At 46.5% G+C, this 26,210-nt stretch overlaps 1 protein-coding gene and 1 long non-coding RNA gene across 2 annotated transcripts; one reads left to right on the top strand and one right to left on the bottom strand.

Annotated features, from left to right (window-relative positions):
* Positions 1 to 1,581: 1,581 nt before the first annotated feature.
* Positions 1,582 to 19,596, bottom strand: LOC128351348 (high affinity choline transporter 1-like). Its single transcript, XM_053310827.1, has 8 exons — positions 19,422 to 19,596; positions 16,409 to 16,522; positions 15,266 to 15,421; positions 11,085 to 11,233; positions 10,036 to 10,179; positions 7,394 to 7,547; positions 3,331 to 3,548; positions 1,582 to 2,150 (listed from the first exon to the last, which is right to left on the bottom strand). Exons 1-8 carry the CDS (start codon positions 19,594 to 19,596, stop codon positions 1,641 to 1,643), a joined length of 1,620 nt encoding a protein of 539 aa, XP_053166802.1. The 3' UTR covers positions 1,582 to 1,640.
* LOC128351349 (uncharacterized) lies at positions 8,207 to 19,876 on the top strand. The gene is made up of 3 exons (XR_008319726.1): positions 8,207 to 8,269; positions 16,337 to 16,549; positions 19,520 to 19,876. It is a non-coding gene; the product is annotated as an uncharacterized LOC128351349 (long non-coding RNA).
* Positions 19,877 to 26,210: the final 6,334 nt, after the last annotated feature.

Consider the following 26,210-nt stretch of genomic DNA (forward strand, 5'->3'; position numbering starts at 1 on the left):
TAAGATGATGTCTTTCAGCATCTTCTTATATCGTTGCTGCCCGATATAGTACCAGCTGGGATTTGAACCGGCAACCTCCTGCTTGTTAGTCAAACACTTCCCTGCTGCACCACTGGGTACTAACACAGAAAAGGCCCTTTCCTGAGTCCCCACTAACTGAACCTCAGAGGATAATGGGATGCACAGGAGGGCCTCAACAGATTACCTCAGAGGGTGTGCAGATTCATATGAGGGAGGAATTCTTTAGATCAACGGTTACCTGTCTTGGGTCCCTAGATATTGTCGGAGTACTCCCTTCAACCATTGTGGCTGGGGATGATGGGATATGTAGCCCAACAACATCTATGCAACCAGGGCTGGGAACCCCTGAGGTACCATGCCATTAATGTCTATAACAGTCAACAAAAATAATCCATCAATTAAAAAGAAACTTCATTGGTGCTCTTCGTTGCAAGGCCTGGGAGCTAGGAGCAGCTCCCATCAACCCTAAGTGTGGCCCTCTGCCCAATTATTTATCAGGCCTGTGCTTCAGCCAAATCTGAATGCTCCCCTCAGCCTCCCTGACACCACATGGAGGTGACCATTCCCACCACGCTGAGCTGGACTTTGCCCACTGCTGGTGGGGTTTCTTTAAGGGGAAACAGAGCCCTCTTGAGCCCCAGAAGCACCATCTGGGAAGGCGTACATGGAATTTTGGGAAGTGTAGTCCTTCCTAGTGCTTTTGCCATAGAGCACCATCTGGGAAAGCGTACATGGAATGCTGGGAAGTGTAGTCCTTCCCAGTGCTTTTGCCATAGACCTCTATGGGGAAAGTACTGTTGGGAAAGGACTACACTTTCCAGCACTCAGTGGAGTCCTGTTGATCCCCAGCAGCCTTTTGGAAGGCGTTTCCAAGAAGGCGATGGGTCTCAACAGAGTTCAATTTCTTTTAAAGGCTCCCCTGGCCCTAGGAAGAATTCAGCACTGTGCGGAGGTCAGCATGATGCGAAATGGCTCTCAAATGGAAGGCTTTTTGCGATAGTCGCCCCTGCTTGAAAAACGGTGAGGATCACACTGCTCTACAACAATTGCTCTATGAGCAACAAAGCCATAACTATAGCACAGACTAAAACTGTGTTCAAAGTGCTCCACATGCTTTTAGGGGGAAAGGAACAGCGTCATGGTTCTCTGGAAAAAGAGTTCAAAGGCTGAATAAGAGGCCTTGTAAAGGAGAGAGTTCCACAGCTATTGTAATGATTATTGTAATTTAGAGGGTACATGATGATGGAAATTAGGACATAATCCCTGAGAAAGAGCGACAGGAAAGGTGGAGCCAATTCCAGATGTAATAACCAATTTAAGCAGTATTTGCACAATATGTACTTGTGCCAGCTCAGTTCAGTATTGTGCATTCTGCAATCAAGAAGCTTTATTTCTGGTTTAAATGCCTGTCTTTGTATGAAACCCAAACTATTACAGCTATGGTGCCACAACAGGAAAGGTCCTGCTTCTTCTAATGCTCACCAACCTGCCATCTGAAAAGGAGCAACATGTGGAGCAGAGTACCCCTTGAAGATTTAAGGGATCAAGGAGGCTGTGACAACCGTGGGGTGAAATTATAAGAAGATGCCATTGCAATTTGCACCCCCGCCCCTGTTTGCTCACAATTCTCCATCTTCTGTGCATGCGTCACTTTTTTCTCTCTGGGATAAGGAAATGATCACCTGGTTTTCCTTTATAATCTTGCAAACATCCCATCTACGGGGAAGGATGTTTCTCTTGAACAGAAAGGCTGCCAGATATGAAACGGAGACTATAGCCAGCAGAGTGGAAAGCATGGTGACTAGCTTATATGGAAACAGTTGGATGTAGACCCCATCGACAAGAGTGCATCCTGGGTAACGGAGAATGGGGGGGATCTTCAGGGTGGGCTCCCCTGCCAACAGCCGCAGCAGAAACCCAAAGAAGAACCCAGCAGCTGAGCCATATGTATTAGTGTGAGGAATGAAGAGGACGCAGCACAGCTGGGGGAAGAGGAGAGCGTATACCAGCTCCCCACCCAGGAACCAGAGGTCATAAATAGAATTGGAGTAGAAAGCCAGAGCAGCTGCCACTGTCCCAAAGACAACCATGGACACCCTCATTGCCTTCAGCACGTCTTTTTCAGTTGCCTGTGAAAAAAGAGAGAGAACTTTGGGAACAACATGGTTCTGGAATAACAATGGAAAAACATTTTACTAGGCATCTGAGCTGTTCCACAATTTTTTACATCATCTTCTTTGTTCTGAAGCAGGGCTGCACAACTTCGGCCCACCTACAGATGCTGGATTACAACTCCCACCATCCTTGATTATTGGCCACTGTGGCTGGGGATTATGGGAGTTGTAGTCCAACATCTGCAGGTGGGCCAAACGTGTGCAGTTCTAGACTCTAAAGCGTACTAGACTCAGACAGAAGTGGCTTCTGAACAGTCTGATCATCCAAGTGGCTTCTGAACAGCCAGCCACACAAGTAGGGGATTTCAGTGGTGGGGGAAGCAATGTAGAAAGCCAGATATCAGCATAAGAGCAGCCCTGCTGGATCAGGCCCAAGGCCCATCTGGTCCAGCATCCTGTTTCACACAGTGGCCCCCGCAGCACCCCGTGAGTCTTGGGAGTGGACCAAAGACTCCAATCCAATAGTTCATAACACTATCCATTATGGTTCTGATCGAGATCAAGCTACTGCACAGTTGCTATTTCACACTCAAAAGCAAGCTCCTGACTAGGATAATGACATGCTTAATATCTTGTCTAGTTTGGCTCTTAGAATAGATTGCATAAGAGCAAGAATTATCTCTAGATTGCAGGTAGGGCCTGTACTCTTTTTAACTTTTGTTCAAAATAAGCTCTACTTCAGGCTCTGAATGGATTCTACAAAGACCTCCCTTAGATGAGTCACATTACAAGCATGTCTGTCATATGAATGGAATCCCCACCTTGACAAGAATGTATATTTCCATTCAAAAAATGTCTTTCTTCTGCTTTCTGTTCCACACTGACTACATCAGGCCTGCTCAACTTAGGCCCCCCAGCTGTTTTTGGACTACAACTCCCATAATCCCCAGTCACAGTGGACAATAGCCAGGAATTATGGAAGTTGTAGGCCAACATCTGCAGGATGGCCGAAGTGGAGCAGCCCTGGACTACATCTAGCTATGTACACAGACAACGCACAATAGGTTCAGATATAACTTTGGGTGAAATTGCTTTGATACTTTTTTGACAACGCAAGATTATTTTTAAAAAACTAGACTCACTGCTTTCACTTGTTGCTCCACGGAAATGGGCATGTTAACCAACAACAACCTACCTGTTTCCTAAGAACTTTCCTGTAGATGTTGTGCGCAAACATGGAGCTAGCGGAGAGCAGGGCAGAATCCCCAGAAGACATCACGGCAGCTGCAATGGCACCCAAGCCACCAATGGAGACGTATGGTGGGCAGAGATGATGGAGCACTAATGGAAGGATGAGGGCAGATTCTCCTCTGTCATTGGGAGTGGGAAGGCCATAGTTTGTCTGATTCCAGTCTCCAAAAGGGAATACAGAAGCATCCTATTAAAAGGTTTGTGTAGGCTTCAATATGTGCATCAAGCCAGTAAGCAATGAAACATGAGGATTGCCCTATCATGGCCACCAACAGAACAGGTTAGACCAGGGGTTCCCAACCGGTGGTACTCCAGATATTGCTGGACCACAACTCCCATAATAAATTACAGCTGAGAATGGTGGGAGTTGTAGTTCAGCAACATCTGGAGTACCACCGGTTGGGAACCCCTAGGTCAGACTAAAGTCTTATTCAGATGCTATGTTTCACACATATGCAATGGCCAACATCCTAACATTGTGCTTGCACAACCAACAAAGTTGCACTAGTGCAAGAAGATTGTGTAACTGTGCTAAATCATCAGAGGGGGTGGAACTGAGCTCTTGCATGCTTGCGCAAATGTTCCCTTGCAAAACAGACAGGACACATGCCACTGGTTGCACAGCACTAGTCTGGGCCATAAGCCTTGCACTAGCGCAATGTCCTTGTACAAGTGGCAGAGTTAGGATGTTGGCCAGTCTTTGTACAGCATATACACATGCAGATCTGCAAACATGTACTGTTATTCACATGTTCACCAGCTGAATGCACACAATACATTTCATATATGTATTCTGCATTTCAGGGAGCTCGTACCCAGGTTCACCTTTAAAATGAATGCACATACAGTCATTCACAGAAAAACATTTGTATGTGTACAGACACCTGAATGCACATACAACATAATGTCTGAATAGCTACATCCATTTCTCAAGACAAACAGTGGGGCATACTATTATCATTTCTTCTTGTTTACACAGTCAGACAGGTGTTATTGACTGGTTTGTTTTATCCAGACATCGAGTCCTTCCCAAGGACCTGGGATGCCAGAATTTTGTTGTTGTTGTTGTTGTTGTTGTTATTTACATTAATAAACCACCCCATCCAGAGGTTCTGGGCAGTGTACAACAACTTTTTTAAAGGACATAAAACCCATAATTCAGATACAATGTTAAAAACAATATAAAAACAATTCAAAAACGATTAAAACTATTTAAAACCAATTAAAATACTTTTAAAAACAACAACACCTTACAAGCCTTGGAAGGCCAGGCCAAACAAATAGGTTTTTAGGACTCTCTTAAAGGCCAACAGCGAGCCTAAACTGTGGGTATCTCCCGGGAGTGCATTCCATAGACCAGGAGCAGCTACAGAAAAGGCCCGGTTCCAAGTTGCCACCAGACTTATCGGTGGTAACTGGAGACAGACCTCTCAATATGCTAGTAATATCCAGGCTTGACTACTGCAATGTGCTCTACATTGGGCTGCCTTTGTACATAGTTTGGAAACTGAAACTGGTGCAGAATGGGGCAGCCAGGTTGGTTTATGGGGCCACCCATAGATAACACATTACTCCTATTTTAAAAGAACTACACTGGCTGCCAATTAGTTTCCAGGCAAAATGAAAAGTGCTGGTTATTATCTAAAAGCCCTGAACAGCTTGGGCACAGGGTATTTAAGGGAGTGCCTTCTTCTTCATTAACCCCACCACCTATTAAGATCATCAGGGGAGGTCCAGTTACAGTTGCCACCAGCTCACTTGGTGGTAAACCAAAACCAGGCCAAAACCAGGTTGCCTTGAGGCTCTGGAACACACTCCCAAGTGAAATCAGAATCTCTCCATCTCTGGTTGTTTTTAAATACTTTTGAAAACACATCAGTTTTATCAGGCCTTTAGTTTATGAGGTTTTCAAGTTATATTTATGGTAATTTTAATCTGCTTATATTTATATACTGCCCCAAAATTCTGTCTCTGGGTGGTATAAAGGTAAAGTGTGCCATCAAGTGGACTCCTGGCACCCACAGAGCCCTGTGGTTTTCTTTGGTAGAATACAGGAGGGGTTTATAGCAATAGCACTTACATTTATATACCGCTCTATAGCTGGAAGCTCTCTAAGCGGTTTACAATGATTTAGCATATTGCCCCCAACATTCTGGGTACTCATTTTACCGACCTCGGAAGGATGGAAGGCTGAGTCAACCTTGAGCCCCTGGTCAGGATCGAACTTGCAACCTTCTGGTTACAGGGCGGCAGTTTTACCACTACGCCACCAGGGGCTCTTATTTACCATTGCCATCTCCTGTGCAGAATGAGATGATGCCTTTCAGCATCTTTCCTATATAGCTGCTGCCCGATATAGGTGTTTCCCATAGTCTGGGGAACATACCAGTGGGGATTTGAACTGGCAACCTTCTTCCTACTAGCCAAGCATTTCCCCACTGCGCCACTTAAGGTGGGCGGTTTACAACAACATAAAACAGATTAAAAATAAAAACCTTACAACAATTTAAAGCCACAGCCCAGTTAAAAAGCTTGGGTGAAAAAAAGAGTCTTTAGGGAATTTTAAAAAGTTGTCAGAGATGGGGAGGTTCTTATTTCAGGAGGGAGAGCATTCCAGAGTCCTGGGGCAGCAACAAAGAAGGCCTGTCCCTGTGTACCCACCAGATAAGCTGGTGGCAACTGCAGACAAACCTCTCCAGATGCTCTCAGTGGGCAATGGGGCTCATAGTGAAGAAGACATCCCCTTAAATACCCGGGGCCTAAGCTGTTTAGGGCATTATAGGTTAATACCAGCATCTTGTATTCTCTTCCTCTGTTCTATCATTCTGTCTTTCCTTCCTAGTCCCAAATCTCTCCTTGATCCCTCTTCCCATCCACCCCTTTCCCCCTTCTTCACCCTTCTCTGCTGTCTTTTCTGACCTTGTTCTTGCCTTCTCTTGTCTGCTTTTCCTCCCCCCGTCAAACTACATTTCTATCAACCCCAACTTTGTCCTCTCTCTCTCTCTCTCTCTCTCTCTCTCTCCTTTGCATCCCTTCGTTTCACCCACTCTCCCTCCCATGCCAGTCCTTATCTCTTCAGATGTTTCTGTGCTTTTAAGACCTTGAAGACTGCCCACATGCAACCATCTCAGCCTTGTGTGTAGTCTGTTATTTAACAGTATTCTCCCCCATGACTGTCCCTGAGGATGGAGACTGGGGGAGGGAATGGAGAATTGCCCCTTTTAACAAATTCAGGTTGTATTTCATAGTTGAGAAGAACCAAGCTTTTATCCATGTTCTTTGTAAATTAGCATGTTGCAAACTTGCAGTCCTAATGGGTGAGTGGGTGGGGCCTGTTGGGGTGAAGTTTGCAAAAAGATTAGGAAGCTGCCTGCAATGCATCTAGAAGTCTTAACTGGTGTGGAAAATAGTATAATAAGCAGTCACCAACAAAATGCCTTTCTTAGCATTACCTGCTTGCAAAGTCCCTCTTTCCCCACGTGTCATAGTGGGATAGCCAAATGGCCACATTTGAGGAGGAAGAAGAGGTGAACCCCACATGGGAAGATGATTTTTAAAGAAAACAGGGCTATAAAGCTCCAAGTAGGAATCAAACCCCTTTCCAAAAAGAAGCCATTCTTTGCAATGTATATTCTCCTTTTTTCAGCTTTGCTTCTGCCTTGTTTTAGATTCTGACTTGTTTTTATTATACTTAAATATGAAGTGTCAGAAAGTCAAAATCCATTTTTACAGTAGAATAGAATTGTAAAATCCACTTCTTTCTTTCCATGTTTATGGAGTGTGTGTGTGTGTGTGTGTGTACGCATGCATGTGTGTTGTATCTATAGTGGCACATTATAATGCACATGTCCACACACTGCCTTGATACTGCCACCCAGAACAAAACTGAATCCTCTCAGTGATTTTAAAAAAATAGAGGGAATACTGCAGGAGACTTGTCCTCTTTACCATATGGCAGCTCTAGCCTCCTCTACAAATCATTATTGCAAAAACACTCTTAGGTTTACCTGTGGAGGCAGCAACTGCCCCTATAAGCACAGCAGGGATGGCCATTACAAAGCACCCCACTCCGGAGAGATAAGAAATAACCCTGGCTTGTTTTGAAGAAGAGGCTGAGAGAACCCGCTGGAAGTAGGTTTGCCATGCGATACCCCCAAGAACCTGGAAGAGAAGCAGAACTTGAATTGCACTGTTGGATCAGCCACAAAGGCCCCTTTAACCCAGTATGTTGTCTCAAACAATGGCCAGCTCCTGGGAAGCAAAAAAGCAGGACATGCCCTTAGGGTTTTCAAGCTTCCAAGATTGGCCCGGGGTTTCCAGGAATTGGCATCAATCTGATAATTATCTGATAATTAATTAGCATCTAAAAACATTGAGGATCCAAAAAACATTAAGAAGTCTACAATTTCTCCTATCACCAAATATTTTGTTACCTTGACCCTGAATCATAACTGAACCCCTAAAACCAAACAATCACCCCATTTACACGTAACTGGAAACTGGAGTTGGAGAGGCCTGAGGTTGAAATTTTTGTACGTCTGAATGTGTGCAACTATGCTTTGGGCCCAAAACTGACCTGAGGTTTCCCTCCCCAAGCTGATTTTAACCTTAGGTTTGTAGTGGGTTTCGCCACCCCTGCCTTTGATTTGACAATGCCAGCGTTATGACTGAATTCTGCACCACAGTCCCACTGTGCTGCATACGGTGCTGAGGGAGGAAGCACCTCCCTCACTCCAGCTGTGATTGGCTGCTGGGGCTGTCCTTCAGTCCAGAAGTTAGCGAAGACAGCCAGTCCCCCACCCCCACCCCCGCTGCTTCTCCGTAGTCTCCTTGACTGCAGAAAGCCTCCTGTCCGTTACGTTTGAATGTGGACAGGATAGCAGGTAGGAGAAGTGGAACTGTGGGGCCATTGGACCCACAGTTCCATGTTATGTGCAAATGAGGCCAACAGAAAATCTTCAAAGGAAGTAGTTTAGTACTCAGACACTTGGCATTCAATTATATAGTTGATGTTTTATTTCCCTGGGTTCTATCCCTCTGTATTTTGTTTGTAAAAAGCTTTTAAAAAATATTTTAATGGCTGGCATCTAGGGTAAGTCATTTATGAGTTGTCCCATTTATTTCAATGGGACTACTCATGAGTAATTTAGACTGGCTGTCAGCCAATATCCTTTCTGAAGTTATGAGTACTTTAGATTGGATGTCGGCCAATATCTTTTCTGAAGTTTAATTGTATTCATTTTTAGAAGTACATTTTATCCTCTCTAATAAAACGCTTGGTGTCTGTCTGTGGACAGACACCAAGCGTGTGTCCGTGCCTCCCTGGCCTGTTCTGGGCATGCGCGAAGCGCATGCCCAGTTCGGCCGAGACACAAACGGACACAGCCACCAGGCAGCCATCTTGGTGGCTTCACCCGGCCGCAGAAAGAACAGAAGTGGCCAACGCGAAGCCGGAGAAGAGGCGGCGGGGGAAATTGGCCGAGGCGGCGGCAGAGCCGCCGCCTCGGCCACAGGAGCAACAGAGACTGCACCAGGGAGACAGGGACCAGAGACCGGGGGCCGAGCGGAGGCTGTTAAAGTCTAAAAGAGAAAATGCTTCCCCCGCCGTTGCCGCCGAACTCCCACCCTCCCTCCCAACTTCCGATACCACCTTACCCCGGCCCATGTCAGCTGGGTGAAGAAAGACCTTAATTGAAAAGGGGGTGAGGAGCGCGCAAGCAGTGCTCCTCTCTGAGCAAAGGCTCTGCCCGAACTGGCGCTTTGGGTGGAAAGGACGCAAGACACGTCCTTTCTGCCCAAAGCGCCAGTTCAGGAAGAGGCTTTGCAGAGAGAGAAGCACTGCTTGCAAGCTTCTCTCTCCCTCTACAATTAAGGATTTTTACCGGCCAACTGACAAGGGCCGGGGTAAGGTGGTCTCAGAAGCTGGGAGGGAGGGTGGAAGTTTGGCGGCAACGGCGGAAGCAGCATTTTCTCATTTAGATTTTAACGGCCTCCGCTCGGCCAAAAGCATAAAAAGAGGGGGGAAAGGCTAGCGCCCGGAGCCGGGCAGGAGGGCGAATTTGGGCCCCTTCCCTTCCTAGCGCCCGTTATTCAACGGGCTAAAATTTACTTGTACTTAATAATATCATATTATTTTGCCTGCAATGTATCTAAACTTGTTCAAAGTTTCTGAACCAGTTACCAAACCTCTTTTTAATGTCTGCACCTGATCCAGAACTGAGCAAAGAGTTTTAAAAGTCTGACTTAACATGAACCAGAATTGAACTAAAAATATAACTGACTTCCAGCTTAGAGTTGCAGTTTTCCCATTCTCATGGAAATCAGCTTTCCTACCCATCAGGTAGTTTCTGTGGTCTGCCATAGAATAATAGAATCAGCAGTTTCTATGGTCTACCCACAAGAGAGTAATGTGGTCAGTGGCGGAGGAAGCCAGCCGGTGGCCCGTGTTCCTCCTGCTGTGGTTCCCCCCCCCTACACACCATGCCCCCTGCTTCTGATGTCAGATGCAGGGGTGTTTCTGGGGCACCAGGCGCGGCCCCTGTATTAACAGCGGCCCAGGTTCTTTTAACCCGTTTGCTCAGTGGTCGCTCCGCCCCTGAACATGGTAAGCCCCGATTTCCCATTCCCTCATCTCTGGAATAGTTCTTACCAAATATAGGAAGTCGTCCAGCCATCGTCCAACAAACTGCACGTCTAGGTTTCCCAACCAAGGTGTTTGAAATGAGTCGTGGACAGCGGTATAAGGAATGCTTTCCGTTGCAGAGTTCATCATGGCAAACGGGATACAAAACCACTTGCAGTGGAAAGAGAAACAGCAGGATTATTTCAGTGCATGGCTGTCCACCTGACTTTTTCCAGGGTGGAGGGGGAGATAGTAAGTGAACTGCTGTACCTGCGTTCAACATAACATGTGAATGACTGTACAACGAGTGTATGCTGTACACTCGTTGTACAAGTGTTGAACATAACAAGTAAATGGCCCAACATATGAAGATAAGGCTCATGTGTATGAAGAATTGGGTTGTGTATTTTAATCACTCAAAATCATTTAATCATTTAAAATTTCAAGGAATCAGTAATATAACAAGTTGTTCTAGTAAGAACAAATCTGCCTATTTTCCTTTCACTATTCCTACAACTGGAATAAATTTGGTCAAGATTGGTTAGGCAGTTAACAAGTTAGCCTACTTGTGCCTCAAATGTTCATGCTTCCACCATCTTGAACTGGGGTGGGTTATATCATCACACATTATGCGTTTGAGGTTTCCCTATGTGTCCCTACAGTTGTACCAAATTTTCATCCAAATCAGTTCCCATTTGCACCTCAAACATTCATGTGTCCAACATCTTGAATCAGGGTGGATGACATTACAAACTACGCCCTTGAGCTGTCCCTATGTCTCACTACACCTATAGCAAATTTGATTCAAATCTGTTAGGTGGTTCACAAGTTAGTCCAACTGCACCTCAAATGTTTACGCATCCGCCATCTTGAAACTGGATGGATGACATCATCACAAACTACATCACTGATGTGCCCCTATGTGTTCCTAAAACTGTACCCGATTTGATTCATATTGGTCCAGACATTGTGAAGTTGATGGAGGGGGGTGGGGTGGACACACACACACACACACACGGAATGCTGGGTGATCTCATAAGCATAGTGGAAAGTAGGCTAAAAATAGTAAGACTTACCAAGCTGACCATTAGAAAGACCAGTTGTATGACATCTGTATATGCAACTGAGTAAAGGCCTCCCAGTAATGTATAGATTATAACCGTGCATGCAGAGATAATGATGGCTAGATAACCTTGGATATCCAAAATAACCTTCATAGTTGCTGCTATTTAAAAGAAAAAGGGCAGGGGGAGACAATCTTTAGAATGGCAGCAGCAAATTCCACACCATGCAGTTTTCCTAATACATGTACATATATTTTTCATTTTGACTTTCATGGTGAGGGGAGGGGCTGGAGTGCCTCTTTTGCATGCAGAAGGTCCCTGGTTCAATCCCCAGCACCTCCAGTTAAACATGGGACCTAATGCACACAAAGAGCAGGTTAAATTGTTTCTGGACGATACCACTTTGGACTGCAGGGCAGGGGGAAACTGCATGACTGAATGCTTCTCCTCCACAGGGTTGGCCCAACTCTACCTTGCCCCATGCCCCTATTGGGGGAGAGCCCCTTTCAAAACAGACTCTTGCAAGCTCTGGAAGTGATTCAGGGGGCGGGGAAGAGGGGAGATTGCTAGCAGCCTCCTTGTGCTCTCCTCTCCTCATGCTTCTTAAGAGCTTTGCAAGGAGTGTGAGGAGAGGCACTCCTTGAAACATTTGCAGGGATCAGATTGCTCCTGAAGAGCTGCTCCAATGGCAGAAATGGGAGGCATCGCGCCATCCTGCTGGCACCCCTCCTTGTCCAGTGGAGGCTATGCCACTGGTGCTAACCCTAACCCTTTCCCCTGGATCAATTTGGACAATAATTTGCCCCCTGATTGCCCACCAATCAGCCCACACAATTAAAAAAGAGGGATATTCCAAAAGCATGCATGTCCTGATGTCTTTCCCAGAGATTCTGACATCATCACATTCCTTTATCACATGGGGAAATGGTTCCTCCAACCCACTACTCTACATGTGTCCCAAATCCCAGCAGCCCCTTGCAGTAAAGAAAGAACATCAGGATGACCAGGAAAGATGTCAGATGTACATGTGGGCTACTTCGGGAGCTATAGCATCCAAATTGACCCCCTGAGGTGCTATTTTTGTGTATAATGAAGAGACAAGGAGCAGTATGACAACGATATCTGTAAAGACCGTGAGGATGGAAATAGACACGGAAAAACAAGGAAAGTTTTCGAAAAGATCTCTGGACTCAGAAGGAAGTCCCAACCTCAAATTGGTATGTTAAGTTATGCTAAATGACAGATAGTAACTGATTCAGAGAAGAACAAACAGAGATGGAAGGAGTATACTGAAAATCTGTACAGCAGGGATGTCAACATCCAAGATACTCTAGAAGATATTTCCTACTTGCAAGAACCTCTAGTACGGGAAGATGAATTTAGATCAGCACTCCGGTCATTACCAAGTTGGAAGGCTACAGGAACTGATGGAATAGCAATAGAAATATGGCAGGCAACAGAAGAAGAATCAGTCAAGGCTCTAACCAAACGATGTCAGCAAATTTGGAGAACAACAATGGCCAACAGATTGGCAGAGGTCAGTCTACATACCCTTACCAAATAAAGAAGACTTAACAGATTGTGCAAACCATCACACAATATCCTTAATTTCACATGCTAGCAAAATAATGCTCAGGATTATCCAACGCAGATTAGAGCCCTATGTGGAAAGGGAAATGCCTGATGTTCAAGCTGGTTTCAGAAAAGGCCAAGGGACAAGAGACATCATTGCTGATGCATGCTGGATAATTGAGAAAGCCAAAGAATACCAGAAAGAAGTCAATATGTGCTTGATTGATTACAGAAATGCCTTCGATTGCATCAGCCATGTCAAGTTGTGGGATATCCTTAGGAAAATGGGCATCCCAGAACATCTCATTGTTCTTATGAGAAACCTATACACAGGACAGGAAGCCACAGTCCAGATGGAACATGGTGAAACAGACTGGCTCCAGATCTGCAAAGGAGTAAAACAAGGCTGTATACTTTCTCATTATTTATTCAACTTATATGCTGAGGAGAGGAGAGCTGGTCTTGTGGTAGCAAGCATGACTTGTCACCTTACCTAAGCAGGGTCCTGGTTGCATATGAATGGGAGACTTTATATGTGAGCACTGTAAGATATACCCCCTCAGGGGATGGACCCACTCTGGGAAGAGCAGAAGGTTCCTAGTTTCCTCCCTGGCATCTCCAAGATAGGACTGAGAGAGATTCCAGCCTGCAACCTTGGAGAAGCTGCTGCCAGTCTATGTAGACAGTACTGAGCTAGATGGACCTATGGTCTGACTCAGTATATGGCAGCTTCCTATGTTCCTTTGTTCCTGAACATATACTGAGAGAAGCTGATTGGAAGTAGATGAGTGTGGTTTTAAAGTTGGAGGAAGAAACATCAATAACTTGCACTATGCTGATGACACCACTATGATAGATGAGAATGCGGATCATCTGCAAACTCTTCTAACGAAAGTCAAGGAGTACTGTGAGAAAATGGGACTACGACTAAATGTCAAGAAGACTAAATTAATGAAAATGGGTACAGCAACCAGCTGTATAACGAAGACATTGAAATGGTGGATAGCTTCTGCCTTTTAGGATCGACCGTCAACAGTAAAGGACTCAGCAGTCAAGAAATACGCCGCAGACTAGCACTTGGTAGAGCTGCAGTGAAGGTCTTGAAAAAGATATTTAGATGCCGTGATGTGTCTACAGTGGTCCCTCGACTTACATAAATAATCCATTCCGAACGCACGTTCGGAGGTCGAAATTTTCGTAAGTCGAGGAGCGCACCACGGAAGTCTGAAAACATTCGTAATTCGAGGAAGCCGCATCTAAAAATTCGTAGGTCGAGTAAGCTGAATCTAAACCGGCAACTACTTCTGGTCTTTTTTGTCGCTTGTAACTCGAAAACAACGTAAGTCGAGTAGTTCGTAGGTCGAGGGATTACTGTATATCTAAAAAGATTAGAATCGTTCGGACCATGGTTTTCCCCATGATATTCTATGGATGTGAAAGGTGGACTTTGAAGAAGCAAAATAGAAAAAGCATTGATGCTTTTGAACTCTGGTGCTGGAGACGACTTTTGAAGATACCATGGACAGCCAGGAAAACAAACAAATGGATCATAGAACAAATCAATCCAGAATTTTCACTCGAGGCACAAATGACCAGGCTTAAATTATCATATTTGGACACATTATGAGAAGACCCAGCTCCCTTGAGAAGTCCATAATGCTGGGGAAAGAGAGGAAGAGGGCGACCAGCAGCAAGGTGGATGGACCCGATCATGATAGCAATGAATGCACCACTGAGAGACCATAAAGGCCGAGTTGAAGACAGATAATCCTGGAGAGAATCTATCTATGTGGTCGCTAAGAGTTGACACTGACTTGATGGCACTTAATTAATCAATCAATTATTTTAATGGGCAAACATTCATCATGTGATTATTGTACTAAGTGATACAATCAAACAACAATTTCCCCTCTTCATCTGCTGTGAACCAGGCCTCTCCTGTCTTACTGAATTATTTAGGGCAAATTAGAGCACTCTATTCCCCCCATTTATATAAGGGTCAAACTAGGTACAAAATATTTTTCTTTTTTAAAAAAAAGATTTTTGATTAGGGCTTCCCCCAATTTAGAATAAGGCTTGAGCAGAAAGAAATAGGGTCTAACTCTTCTCTCCATCTCGATCCAGATTGCCTCTCTTGAACTGCACTTTGCCACAGTGGGGCGTTTAAAGTCAAGGAATCTGTATGGAGGGAAGGTAAACCCCACTCCCTCTACACTATGGCCCCAATCCAAATATTTGTGCACAGCTGATTTTTGAAAAGGGAAGACACTGGGAGTTCCAGTAACTGATCCCACACACAGTGTCTAGTTTGTGTCTAATAGACTGCAGAAATGTAAACCACATAAACATGGGAAGTTGCCTTTTATAGAGTCAGGCCACTGCTCCTTCCAGTTCAGCATTGACTGGCAAGGACTCTCCAAGGTTTCAGGCAGGAGTCTTTCCCAGCCCTACCTGGAGATTGAACATGGGACCTTCTGCATGCAAGATGCTCTGCCATTCCACTTAGGTGAAGTGGAGATGGGACCACAAAGACTCAGGGTCTGGAAAGCCATTATCACTTCTGAAAATGTCTTCAGTGATTAAGAAGTAACCCATAAAACAAGCCAGAGATGTTTTGTTACCTAAGGAAGCAAGAACTGCTGCAAACCAGAATATGTCTGCTATCAATGGTGGAATAAAGAGGAGAGTTCCCATCACATTCCCATATGCTTCTTGGATCGGATCCATCATTGTCAAATAATTCTTGGATCTCATTGGATTGACAAAGAAGAGCCCACCTGTTAAGAATTAATTGATTCAATTGGTTTAATGTTTACATGCATTATCCTTTATGAAACAAGCCATTCCACACTCTGAGTGTGATAGTGATGTTTGTGTATGTCAGTAAACCTAGAAGTTTAGTCACTATGGCCGAATTTAGACGAAACAGGAAACAGGAATCCCTTCAGCTCCAGCTTCCAAAGCCGCACATTGAATCTGGCAAACTGGAGTTAAGGGTGAAAAGGCACCTGTGGTTTCCCTCACCAAACTCCACTCTGAACCTTTGGTCAGAATGGAGTTTTGCCGCCCTTAACTCCGGTTTTGTGCTGCCAATGTTACATCCGAACACTGGCATCGCAGTTTGGGTCTCAATTGGCTGTGCGGTCTGTCCTTCTGACTGCAGAGAGGCAGCTCTCCCTGTTGTCTGAAAGTGTATGGCAGAATGGGGAGAGGTGGGTGTGGAACTACGGTTCTGCATTACATCTGAATTGGGCCTAAACCTCTAGTGGTGAAGGACAGTGAGTTGACCTGGTGCATCCACATTCCTCTTCCATATTCTTAAAGGGTCAGACTGTTGTCCAAGCCAGCCCAATGAGACCAGTTAGTCCAACTTAATTTCAATGGGACTTAGGAAGCCTTACTTTTTAAAGAATAGAACACTTTGTACACTTCTTCATAATCTGAAAAAGGTAAAATGTAGAACTGCATTGGATGAATAGTAGCAGTTTATAATTTGATTCAGTTTTTGAACTTCACCTGGTTCTTCATCAGGCACAGACGAAGGCAAGGGAAAACAAAATAAAAGGAAGAATGGGCATAGTTTGTCTAGGTTAGCCTAAGGTACTCGCCAGATGGGTCAAGGACATTTGGGAGGCAAGCAATGTTAATCACACGTATAATTTTTATATTCCCTCCTTGGTTCCATTTTTTAGGTATCCTCTGGACCTGCCAGATTTTAAGGAAAGAAAATATTACACATTAATGCTTTAAAAAAAAATCTTTACCAACAAGGAGAGCCAAAGCAAATCCTACTGGAGCTTGAACCCACACTAATCCTCTGGAGGGAAGATAGACAATTTCAGCAGTGCCATTGATATATGCTCCTCCAACCCATGTTGCTGTAAGAAAGCAGGAGAAATAGGAATGTGAGACATGGGCACCTGCAGTACTCTTTCACGGGTGGGGTGGGGGGCGGATTCAGGTGTTGTACCCTGCATTGTGTGGAGGAAGAAGAGATGTGCTCCAGTGAGGCAAAGAGGGGGGAATTAACTGCATGCCCCAGTGGGGTGAAGAGGGCTGTGGCAATTCCCACTCAACCGATTCCAGCCGCCGGGCAGTCCCCCTGTGCTGAGATGACTACTTTAATTGCCACCTTTCTCCCCTTTCCCAGTGCTGCCTTTTCTCCACTTCCGCTACATTGACTTTTGCAAAATCGGCGCTCTCCTGCAAGCAGGGAATCCCGAGCAGCAGCAGTGCAGTGAGGGTTGGCTGTGCTGCCTGCCAGCTAGCCCATCTGCAGCCTGATCCAGCCATGCTTGGCATGCATAGGGGGTGTGAGGCAGCAGCAACCAGCAGGCAGGAGCTGATCTCGCTCTCACCTATCTCGTTCTCACCCCACCCCCCTTTGCTTTCTCTTTCTCCTTGTCCCCATCCTCATCCCTGCTTGTTTCTCTTTTTACTTGGCTTTTGTTTGTTCTTGTTCTATTTTATTTTGTAGTTGCTGCTGCTGCTGCTACTACTACTAGTAGTAGTCTATAATCCTACTACTACTACTCCTGGTCCTACTGTTAGCTCTGTTCCCCCCACCACCACCGTTTTTCTCTGCCCCTTGTCCCTTTTGGAAAAACTCTGGACAGGGGCAGAGCCACCATTGGGCGAACAGGTTCAAAGAACCCGGGCTACTGGCAATCAGGGGCCGCGCCTCACAGCCCTGACACGCCCCCCGTGTCTGATGTCGGACACGAGGGGCTTATTTTGCTCCCAAACGGGGCCACGCAGCCCCATTTGGGAATGAAATCAGCCCGTGTTGCATTGGCAGCGTGGGCTAGATCGACTCTCCCTGCCTTTAAAGGCCTCGCTGCCAATGCAGCACTGCCAATGCAGCAGGGCCTATCTCTCTCCCAAATGGAGCCGCACAGCCCAATTTGGAAGGGAGATCAGCCCGCGCTGCATTGGCAGTGTGGCCGTAATGGCTCTCCCTGGCTTTAAAAGCAGGGAGAGTCGCTCTGGCCCGCACTGCCCAACACAGCATGGGCCGATCTCCCTTCCAAACAGGGCCATGCTGCCCCGTTTGGGAGGGAGACCACGCCCCCATGTCTGACATCAGACATGGGGGTGTGGCTAGCCGGCCCCCTGCATCTAACATGAGATGTGGGGGGCAAGGCCAGGGGGCCATGGTGGTGCCCAAACACGAGCCGCTGCCAGCCTTGCTCCATGCCAAGTTTGGGGTGCAGTCACTGGTGGTTCTCATGATGGGAGGAGACCGGTTTGGGCTCCCATAGCCCGGTTTCTCTCCATTGTGAGAATCGCCTCACTGTAATATGAACTTCCTCCAGTTGTTTTTCTCCAACAAACTGTCACTCTACAGGAAGGTTCTTAGTCTTTTTAGCTCTCAGGGCTGAAATCTATGAACCCACCTATCCTTGTGCAGTCAGAAACAAAGCTTAGGATAAACCTTGTCTTCTTAATCTGTTTGACACATTTCCTGCTCTTTTTGCCTCTTTTGGTTGCTCTCTGCTCATGCAAAGCTCTCCTGTTTGTTTGTTTGTTTGGTATCTAAACCCCACCTTTTGGTCCTAGAATGAGCCCACCCACCCCCGCCACAAATGACTTTCCTTCCCTCTCCCTTTGGCTTGTATTCTTTAGTCCAGAGGTTCTCAAACGAGTTGTGGACTACAACTCCCATAATCCCTTGCCATAATGACCTTTGGCCACTGTGGCTGGGGATGATAGAAGTTTTAGTCCAACCACATCTGAGGACCCAAGTTTGAGAACACCTGCTTTAGTCTATAATCCTGTGGGCTACAGGAATATATATAATTATCTAAGGTGTAGCCATGGCTAACCCCATGTGTGGCAGCTCTCGCAAGAGTTTGCAAGCAAAAGTACCTGATTGGGCAGTGGGGATTCCATATGCAGATAGGGAGGAGCAACCTGTGGCACTGTGGTGATTGGGCAGTGGAGATTCCATATGCAGATAGGAAGAGCCTGTGATGGTTAAAGTCAGTTGGCATGCAACTGTTGCTGGTTGGAAGATGTTCTTGATTGTAGAGGAGAAGAATCTATATATATATAAAGGGATAGTGGGCAGAGGTCTGTGAAGAGAGGGTTGTGAGGGAGGAAAGAGCCCCTTCAGGAGAAGGAGGCTGCTGTTGTGTGAATTAGATGAGGAAACAAGATGAACAGGATCTGTTAACTCAGGAAAGGAGAGAGAAAGAGAGGAAAAAAGAAGGGAGGGGGGAAAGACAGAGGGGAAGAATGAGTGGAAGAGAGAGAAAGAGAAAAAAAGAGGGGAGGGGAAGGAGAAAAGAGGAAGGAGGGACAGGCCCGAGCCTATCAGCAGCCTATGGGGAACAAGTGGCCATGGCAGTGGCAGCAGCAAGGAAGGGCCCAGTCAGCCGCCGCAGCTGCTCCTGTGGGGAGGAGCAGGAGCAGGGCTTGGGTGAGGGTGAGGGTGGGGAGGTCTCTGGGGATAGGGGGCTGCAGCCTGGCCAATAGGTACCAGCAACACTGCAGCCACGACCAAGAGGGGTGAGGGGGATGGAGTAAAGGGATGGAGCAGTGACCAAGAAGGGGAGGGGGATGGAAGCAACCATATGGAGGAGGTGGAGCAGGAGTGTGGCTCAAGTGAGGGTGGAGAGATCTCTAAGGTGAGGGGGGCAATCAAGTACTAGTGTGCAGATGCTCTCTGCACGAGTTAAGCTAGTTCATTATGATTTTGTTCAGCGCCTTGTACATTTAAACTAAATTATCACGGAGCTCCTTCAAGATCTCCTCTTTGAAATGCTTTGCACTTACCAGTTGCTGTGAACAATCCAATGCAAAAGTTGATGCTTCTGCCTCCCACCATGGCAACTTCAGTGGGTTTATTGCTCTTCTGTTTTTTGCTTTTCCAGGAAGCCCATATCCCAATGGCTAAAGTTGTTACGTAAAATACCACCAGGGCTACCAAGCCACTTATGTTCAAAGCCATTGCCTTCAAGCCTCAGAAATGGGTGCAAATGTCTAGTTCCTGATCACAGCTCTAAGAGCCAATGCTCCTGTTTGGTCAGAAGAATCCTAAGCGATGGAACGACCGTCCTAACAAAGAACTGAATATAACTGAACTGGGTGTGGGGGACGAGACCCAAGCAAAAGAGTGAGGATAACCTTGTGATCAAGGCATGACTCTTTGTCCTTCTCAAGGTAGCCATAACATGCTGAATGGCCCCCAAACAAAAGAAAGTAAAATAAAAGCAAGTCATATGCATCTATGTACCAGTTTCTGTTCCATTTCTGCTCTGAAGTTTAATAAACCCGATTTCTAGTAATGGAAGTGCCCATGTAAGAGCTGTGTATGCCACATGAACACCTGAAGTGTGGTGTGGGAGGTAGAATGACAAACATGGTAGTGTGTGGTGTAGTCAGAGGGTTGGACTAGGGCTGGGGAGACTTGGGTTCAAACCCCTTGTAATAACGGCCACTGTCTTTCAGTCTAACCTACCTCACAGGGTTGTTGTGAGCATAACATGAGTGGAGAGAGCCATGGACACCACCCAGAGCACCTTGGAGGAAGGGCTGGATATACATGTAATAGCAATAGTTTGGCTGGGAATACCTGGGTTTAAATCTTGATTATGGTATTAATTTCACTGAGGAACCTTGGGTCAGTTGCTCTCTCTCACCCTAACCTACCTCACAGGGCTGTTATGTCAACAAACAAGATGAACATAGGAAGCTGCCTTATACCGAGTCAGAGCATTGGTCCCTCTAGCTCAGTATTGTCGGCACTGACTGGCAGGGATCTCCAAGGCTTCAGGAGTGAACCCGAGACCGTCTGCATGCAAACATGCAGATGCTCTTCCACTGAGCTATGGCCTCATCCCCTAAGGCGAACATCTTACCGTGCTCACATGTGTCTCCCATCTAAGTATAAATCAAGGCAGATTCTGCTTAGCCAAGGGCCAATAGAATGCTCCAGGGAGACACTCTCGGCCAGCATTCTGTTCAGTGTCTCGAAACGCTTCCTCCTTCTGCTCCCTTCTCTGGCTTTTCATAAGACAGGGTGCAGTGGTAGCTCTGTGTACCTGAGGCAGGGTCCCGTATGCCACCTTCCTTGTATGATCCTCCTGCTCCTTTTATTTTATTTATTTATTTATTTATTTATTTAATGCAGAGCAAGAAGGCCATCTGGCCCTCTTGCTGGTGACTCCAATAATCTTCAGCCTAAGGCAACCACCTCACCTTGCCTCATGGAAGGGCTGCTCCTGCCAGGACAACAGTGGAGGAAGCAGGAGGAGGAGGAGGAGAGTGGGGCAGCTCCAGCTCACACATGGTTGGGTGAGGTAAGAGAGGGTGTGCTGTGCTGGGCTGGGCTGTGCTGGGTCTGTGGACAGGTGGGGGAAGAGAGTGAAAGAGCGTGAAAGAAAGGACATAACAGGCTGAGTGGGGTATGGAAGGGGAGTGTGTGAGTGAGAGAGACTGGCAAGGGGGGAGCAGGGTCAGCCCATCCACTAGACAAATTAGCTAGTCATCTAGGGTGCCAGGCAAGGAGGGATGCCAGGGTGGCCCGAGTCATATGCCACCCAGTGAGTCAAAAGCAGGGCTGGCCCACCTGCTAGGCAGATCTAGGTGGCTGCCTAGGACAGCAACCTGCGGGGAGCACTATTGTACCTTCGCACATACCCGTCATTTGAGCAAGTGAGCGGGCAGATGACCGAGCAGGGGCTCCCCATCCCTGTTGCCTGCCCGGCCGCTCACTTGCTCTCCTTAACACCTTTGCCTGCTGTCCCTGCCACTTGCTTCTGGGCAGCCAGCCTGCTGTGGCCTGCTATACCCCATCATCCCCAGCAAAGCATCCCTCCAGCGGCTATTGCTGGGGTCTGCATTATGTTTCTTTTTTAGATTGTGAGCCCTTTGAGGATAGGGAGCCATTTTATTTATTTATATTTATATCTATCTATCTATCTATCTATCTATCTATCTATCTATCTACATATATTTATACCACCCAAAACTTACATCTCTGGGCAGTTTACAAAAAAACCCAAAACAAGTAAAACATTAGTTAAAACAAAAATGAAAAGTTTAAAACATTACAACAAATTACAATTTTTAAAAGAATATTTTAAAATAGCATTTTAAACCATTAAAACAATATTAATTAAAAGCCTGGGTGAACAGAGGTGTCTTTAAAGACTTTTAAAAAGCTGTCAGAGATGGGGAGGCTCTTATTTCACTAAGGAGCTCATTCCAAAGCCTCGGGACAGCAGCGGAGAAGGCCCATCCCTGAGTGGCCACCAGACGAGCCAGTGGCAACTGCAGACGGACCTCTCCAGCGGATCTCAGTGGACGGTGGGGTTTATGACGAAGAAGGCGTTCTCTTAAATACCCAGGGCCCAAGCTGTTTAGGGCTTTATAGGTTATAACCAGCACCTTGTATTTTGCCCGGAAACATAACGGCAGCCAGTGTAGCTCCTTCAATACAGGAGTAATATGGTCTCTCCTTGATGACCCAGAGACCAACCTGGCTGCCGCATTCTGGACCAACTGTAGTTTCCAGACTACATACAAGGGCAGCCCCACATAGAGCGCATTGCAGTAATCCAGTCTGGAGGTTACCAGCAGATGTACAACTGTTCTGAGGTCTTCACCTACCTCTGCTAGCATATCAGCCGAAGCTGATAGAAGGCAGTTCTGGCCACCGCCTCAACCTGGGAGACCAGGGAGAGGCTCGGATCCAGAAGCACCCCAGACTGTGTACCTGTTCCTTCCGGAGTGACCCCCATCCAGAACAGGCAGATGAAAATTGTCTCTCAAGTTCCGACCATGCACAATGAGTACCTCCGTCTTATCTGGATTCAGTCTCAGTTTGTTATCCCTCATCCAGCCCATCACCGACTCCAGGCAGGCATTAAAGGAGGTTATGCCCTCTCCTGATAATGCTGACATGGAGAAATAGATTTGGGTGTCATCAGCATACTGATAGCACCCTGCACCAAATCTCCTGATGATCTCTCCCAGCGGTTTCACATAGATGTTAAACAACATCGGAGACAATATGGAGCCCTGAGGCACACCATACAAGAGTTCAGATTTTGAAGAACAAAATCTCCAAGGGACACCATCTGGAACCTGCCCAAGAGGTAGGAGCAGAACCACCGCAAAGCAGTACCTCCAACTCCCAACCCCCTCAGATGCTCGATACTATGGTTGATAGTTTCGAAAGCCACCAAGAGGTCCAAAAGGGCCAACAGAATCACACTTCCTCTGTCCATTCCCAATTGGAGAGCATCCATCAGGCCGACCAAGGCAGTCTCCACCCCATAGCCAGCCCAAAAGCCAGTTTGAAATGGTCAAGATTATCAGTTTCCTCCAAGATTCTGTGTGTGTATGTGTGATTGTTGAAAAGTGGTATATAAATATTAAATGTATTCATATTCATATGTTGCCACATCATGTGGCGACGTCATTATAACATGCTGTCGGCAGGCCATCTGCCCAGAAGCAGCCAGCAGGAGCAGCAGGCTAAGGCAGCAGAGTGGTGCAGACAGCAAGTGAGGGGTGGGAGAGTGATGGGGACTGTCTGCCCACCGGCTCACTCAGATGGAGATTGCCTGCCCACCTACGCATCCACCTGTTCAGATGATGGAGGCACCCACCCATGCTGGCGAAGGGGCCATGGGCTTCACATGGGGCACCGGCAATCCTTGAGCTGGCCCTGGTTGGGGGGGATGTTAGGTCAACCACGGTGGGGGGGGCAGCATATTGCTCCCCAATGTGGATGCTTGGGCCACTACTGGAGACAAATGTCCTAACTACTCATTTGGCTTCCTTTGCACTGAGAGGTGGTTCTCAAAACTGAACAAGTTGCTCAGCCCAGCGTGGATAGATTTTGTGTCACAGCCCCCTTTCAGACAGCCATTCCTTGAAGTAATACACTTTTTTAAAAAAAGTATGCCTTGAATAACAATATTTAATATTTACAGTTCAGACATAATACAGATGGAAACCAAGATAACCAGAAAAGTGATTTACATGAACACAGCTCTAAAACAGGATAAACCATAGAAAGGGGATTACAGAACACACACTGGGTCTTGCTTGTCCATTTTAGACATCAGAAAGATGAGTCTGTCCCTCTCTCAGTGCTGGGGTTCTATCTCAGAGCAACAGCACCATTTCAGGTTCGAGGTGTGTGTGTGTGTGTGTGTGTGTGTGTGTGTGTGTGTGTGTGTGTGTGTGTGCGCGTGCGTGCATGCGTGTGCGTGCTCCAGGAAGGTTCTTTTGCATTCGTGCCTTGTATACATGCCCAGATTATCTATTCATTATAATAGCTGGCCAGATCCAGGTGTGAGGGGGCCCTCAGCAGGACAGCATTGTGGATCCTTTCTGCTGGTGGCAGATCCTCTTCCCTCTCCCACCACCAGTGAATAGACTTTCCTTCAGAGGCTCCTGCAATGATTCAGGGCAGGCTCTGGAGGAAACCCATTTGCGGATGGGAAGGTGGGAAGAGATGATGATAGAATGAGTTGCAGTGGGGAGATCTGAGCCCAAGCCCCACAACAAACTGCCCTATTCCACACCAAATATCTTGCACTCCCCCAAGCCTGCACACCCGGCTCTGGCAATGGGCCAGGGAGGGATTTGATGGAGCAGAGGAGGAGGAAGACTGGACTCCCGGCTAGAGGGCGGCTGCCCTTTTAAATCATTCTGCTTTCCAAGCAGGGAGGTGGAGCCTGGGAGGGGTAGTCTACTCTGAAGGTATGTACTGTATAACCTCATTCGAGCTCTGCCCTTCATTGGAGCAAGTTGCTCTCCTGGAGCTCTCCAGGGTACTGAAACCTTGATTGCCTCACCTCACCGCACCTCACCGCACCTTCTGGGTTTTTAACTGTGGGACAGGACATGTTGAGGCCTGGGCCCCCTTCATACATGCCACCCAGCAGTGTGGAAGCCTCTTCTTCATAGTGTGATTCAACATTCCAAAATTATATGTGTGAATAATTTAACTACACAGATAGGGCTTATCCTGGGGGGGGGGGGTAGGGGGAAGACCCATGCATTCTGATTTGCCCACATGGTCACATTATTCACATGTGGCATGCATCCCTCTGCAGAGTGGGAGTGCACTATGCAGAAGAAGAGGTTTTCATCCTTCTGTATGTGTGAGGGGGATCATCATCATATGTGGACTGAAACACAGAAATCCACCCCCCTTCCTAAGGGGCATCCCCCTCTCAGATTGGCCCCAAGCAGTATACAGTCTCGTATTTAATCTCTCAGATTTGTCAGCTGACTTTTCAGAATTGCAATCTGAAGCCATAGAATATTTGCATAAAGTAAATAACATATGGTTGTGGCAGATATCCAGATTAACACTGCATTAGTGCAATGAACAAAGATGCAGCCACACCGGAAGGTCACTGTGGATGCTCATGGTGGCTCAGTCTCTTGCATTCTCTGTCTGCTTGCACAGGTAACTTTGCATCATGCTCTGCAACATATATGGATTGGGGGTTTCACAGCAGGGGGTGCACCACAGGTTATGCAAGCAGACCCTGATGTATCTGTGCAACACTAGTCACAAAAGCAAGCTCCTTAGTTAATGGAGATAGCTAGCACAACATCCTTGCAACATTAGTCTGGATATCAGCCAGTGACCACAGTGGTGAAAATGAAAACTCTAGGGTGCTTCATCAGTAGGAAAGGAGGTGATTGTGCTTTTGCTTTATGAACTTGCATTTCTTTCCCTCTTCCTCTGGGACATAAAAAACTAGAGATAGGATGTTGTGTGTCCTGAGTGATTAATGAGTCTTTGCTTATGCTCAAGGTATGACTGCTCACCATATTTGGTACTGGGAAGGAATGAAACTAGCAAATCATGGAGGAATTGCTTTCATTGGGGATTTAGAATGCAGAATGGATTAGTATGTGCAGAGGTGTTTATGACATCTTAGGGCTGTTCTCATGATGATTAGGGCTGTTTTAGAATAGGACTCTTCCTGCCCTAGATCTGTGCCATGAGCACTCCCGATTGGCCATCGTAAGAATTCTACAATCAAGGCAGGAGGAGGAAATGCTAGTCCGCAAGCTGGGTACAACTGCGTATAATTTCTGAGCTCACCACTGCTGCCTGCCTTTGTACCCAGACCGCAGACAAGCATTTCCCCCTCCACCCGCCTTGATTGTAGACTTCTCATGATAGCCTATCAGGACTGTTCAGGGCTCCCGGAATAGGGTAGGATGTTTCTCGTACCCTAATAATTATCACGAGGACAGTCCTTTTGTCTCAAAACAGAAGGTTAAACCATGTAAGAACACAAGAAGAGTGCAACCGGCCTGGAGCAAAGGTCCATTGAGACCAGAATTCTGCCTCTTGCAGTGGACTGCCAAGATACTTCTGGGAAACTTCTAAGCAGGACATGGATGTAAAGATCCTCCCTGTTGTGCCAGTACCTGGTATACAGAGGTATATTGATGCTGAACATGAAGGTTCTTTTTGGTAATCTTGGCTCAAAGCCATGGATAGACTCTTCTCTCCATGCATTTCTCTAACTCTTTCTTTTTGATGTCCCATTGGGTTCTTTCCAATGCTGTGATTCTGTG

Source organism: Hemicordylus capensis, chromosome 3 (assembly GCF_027244095.1).
Source record: "Hemicordylus capensis ecotype Gifberg chromosome 3, rHemCap1.1.pri, whole genome shotgun sequence".
Classification (NCBI taxonomy): domain Eukaryota; kingdom Metazoa; phylum Chordata; class Lepidosauria; order Squamata; family Cordylidae; genus Hemicordylus; species Hemicordylus capensis.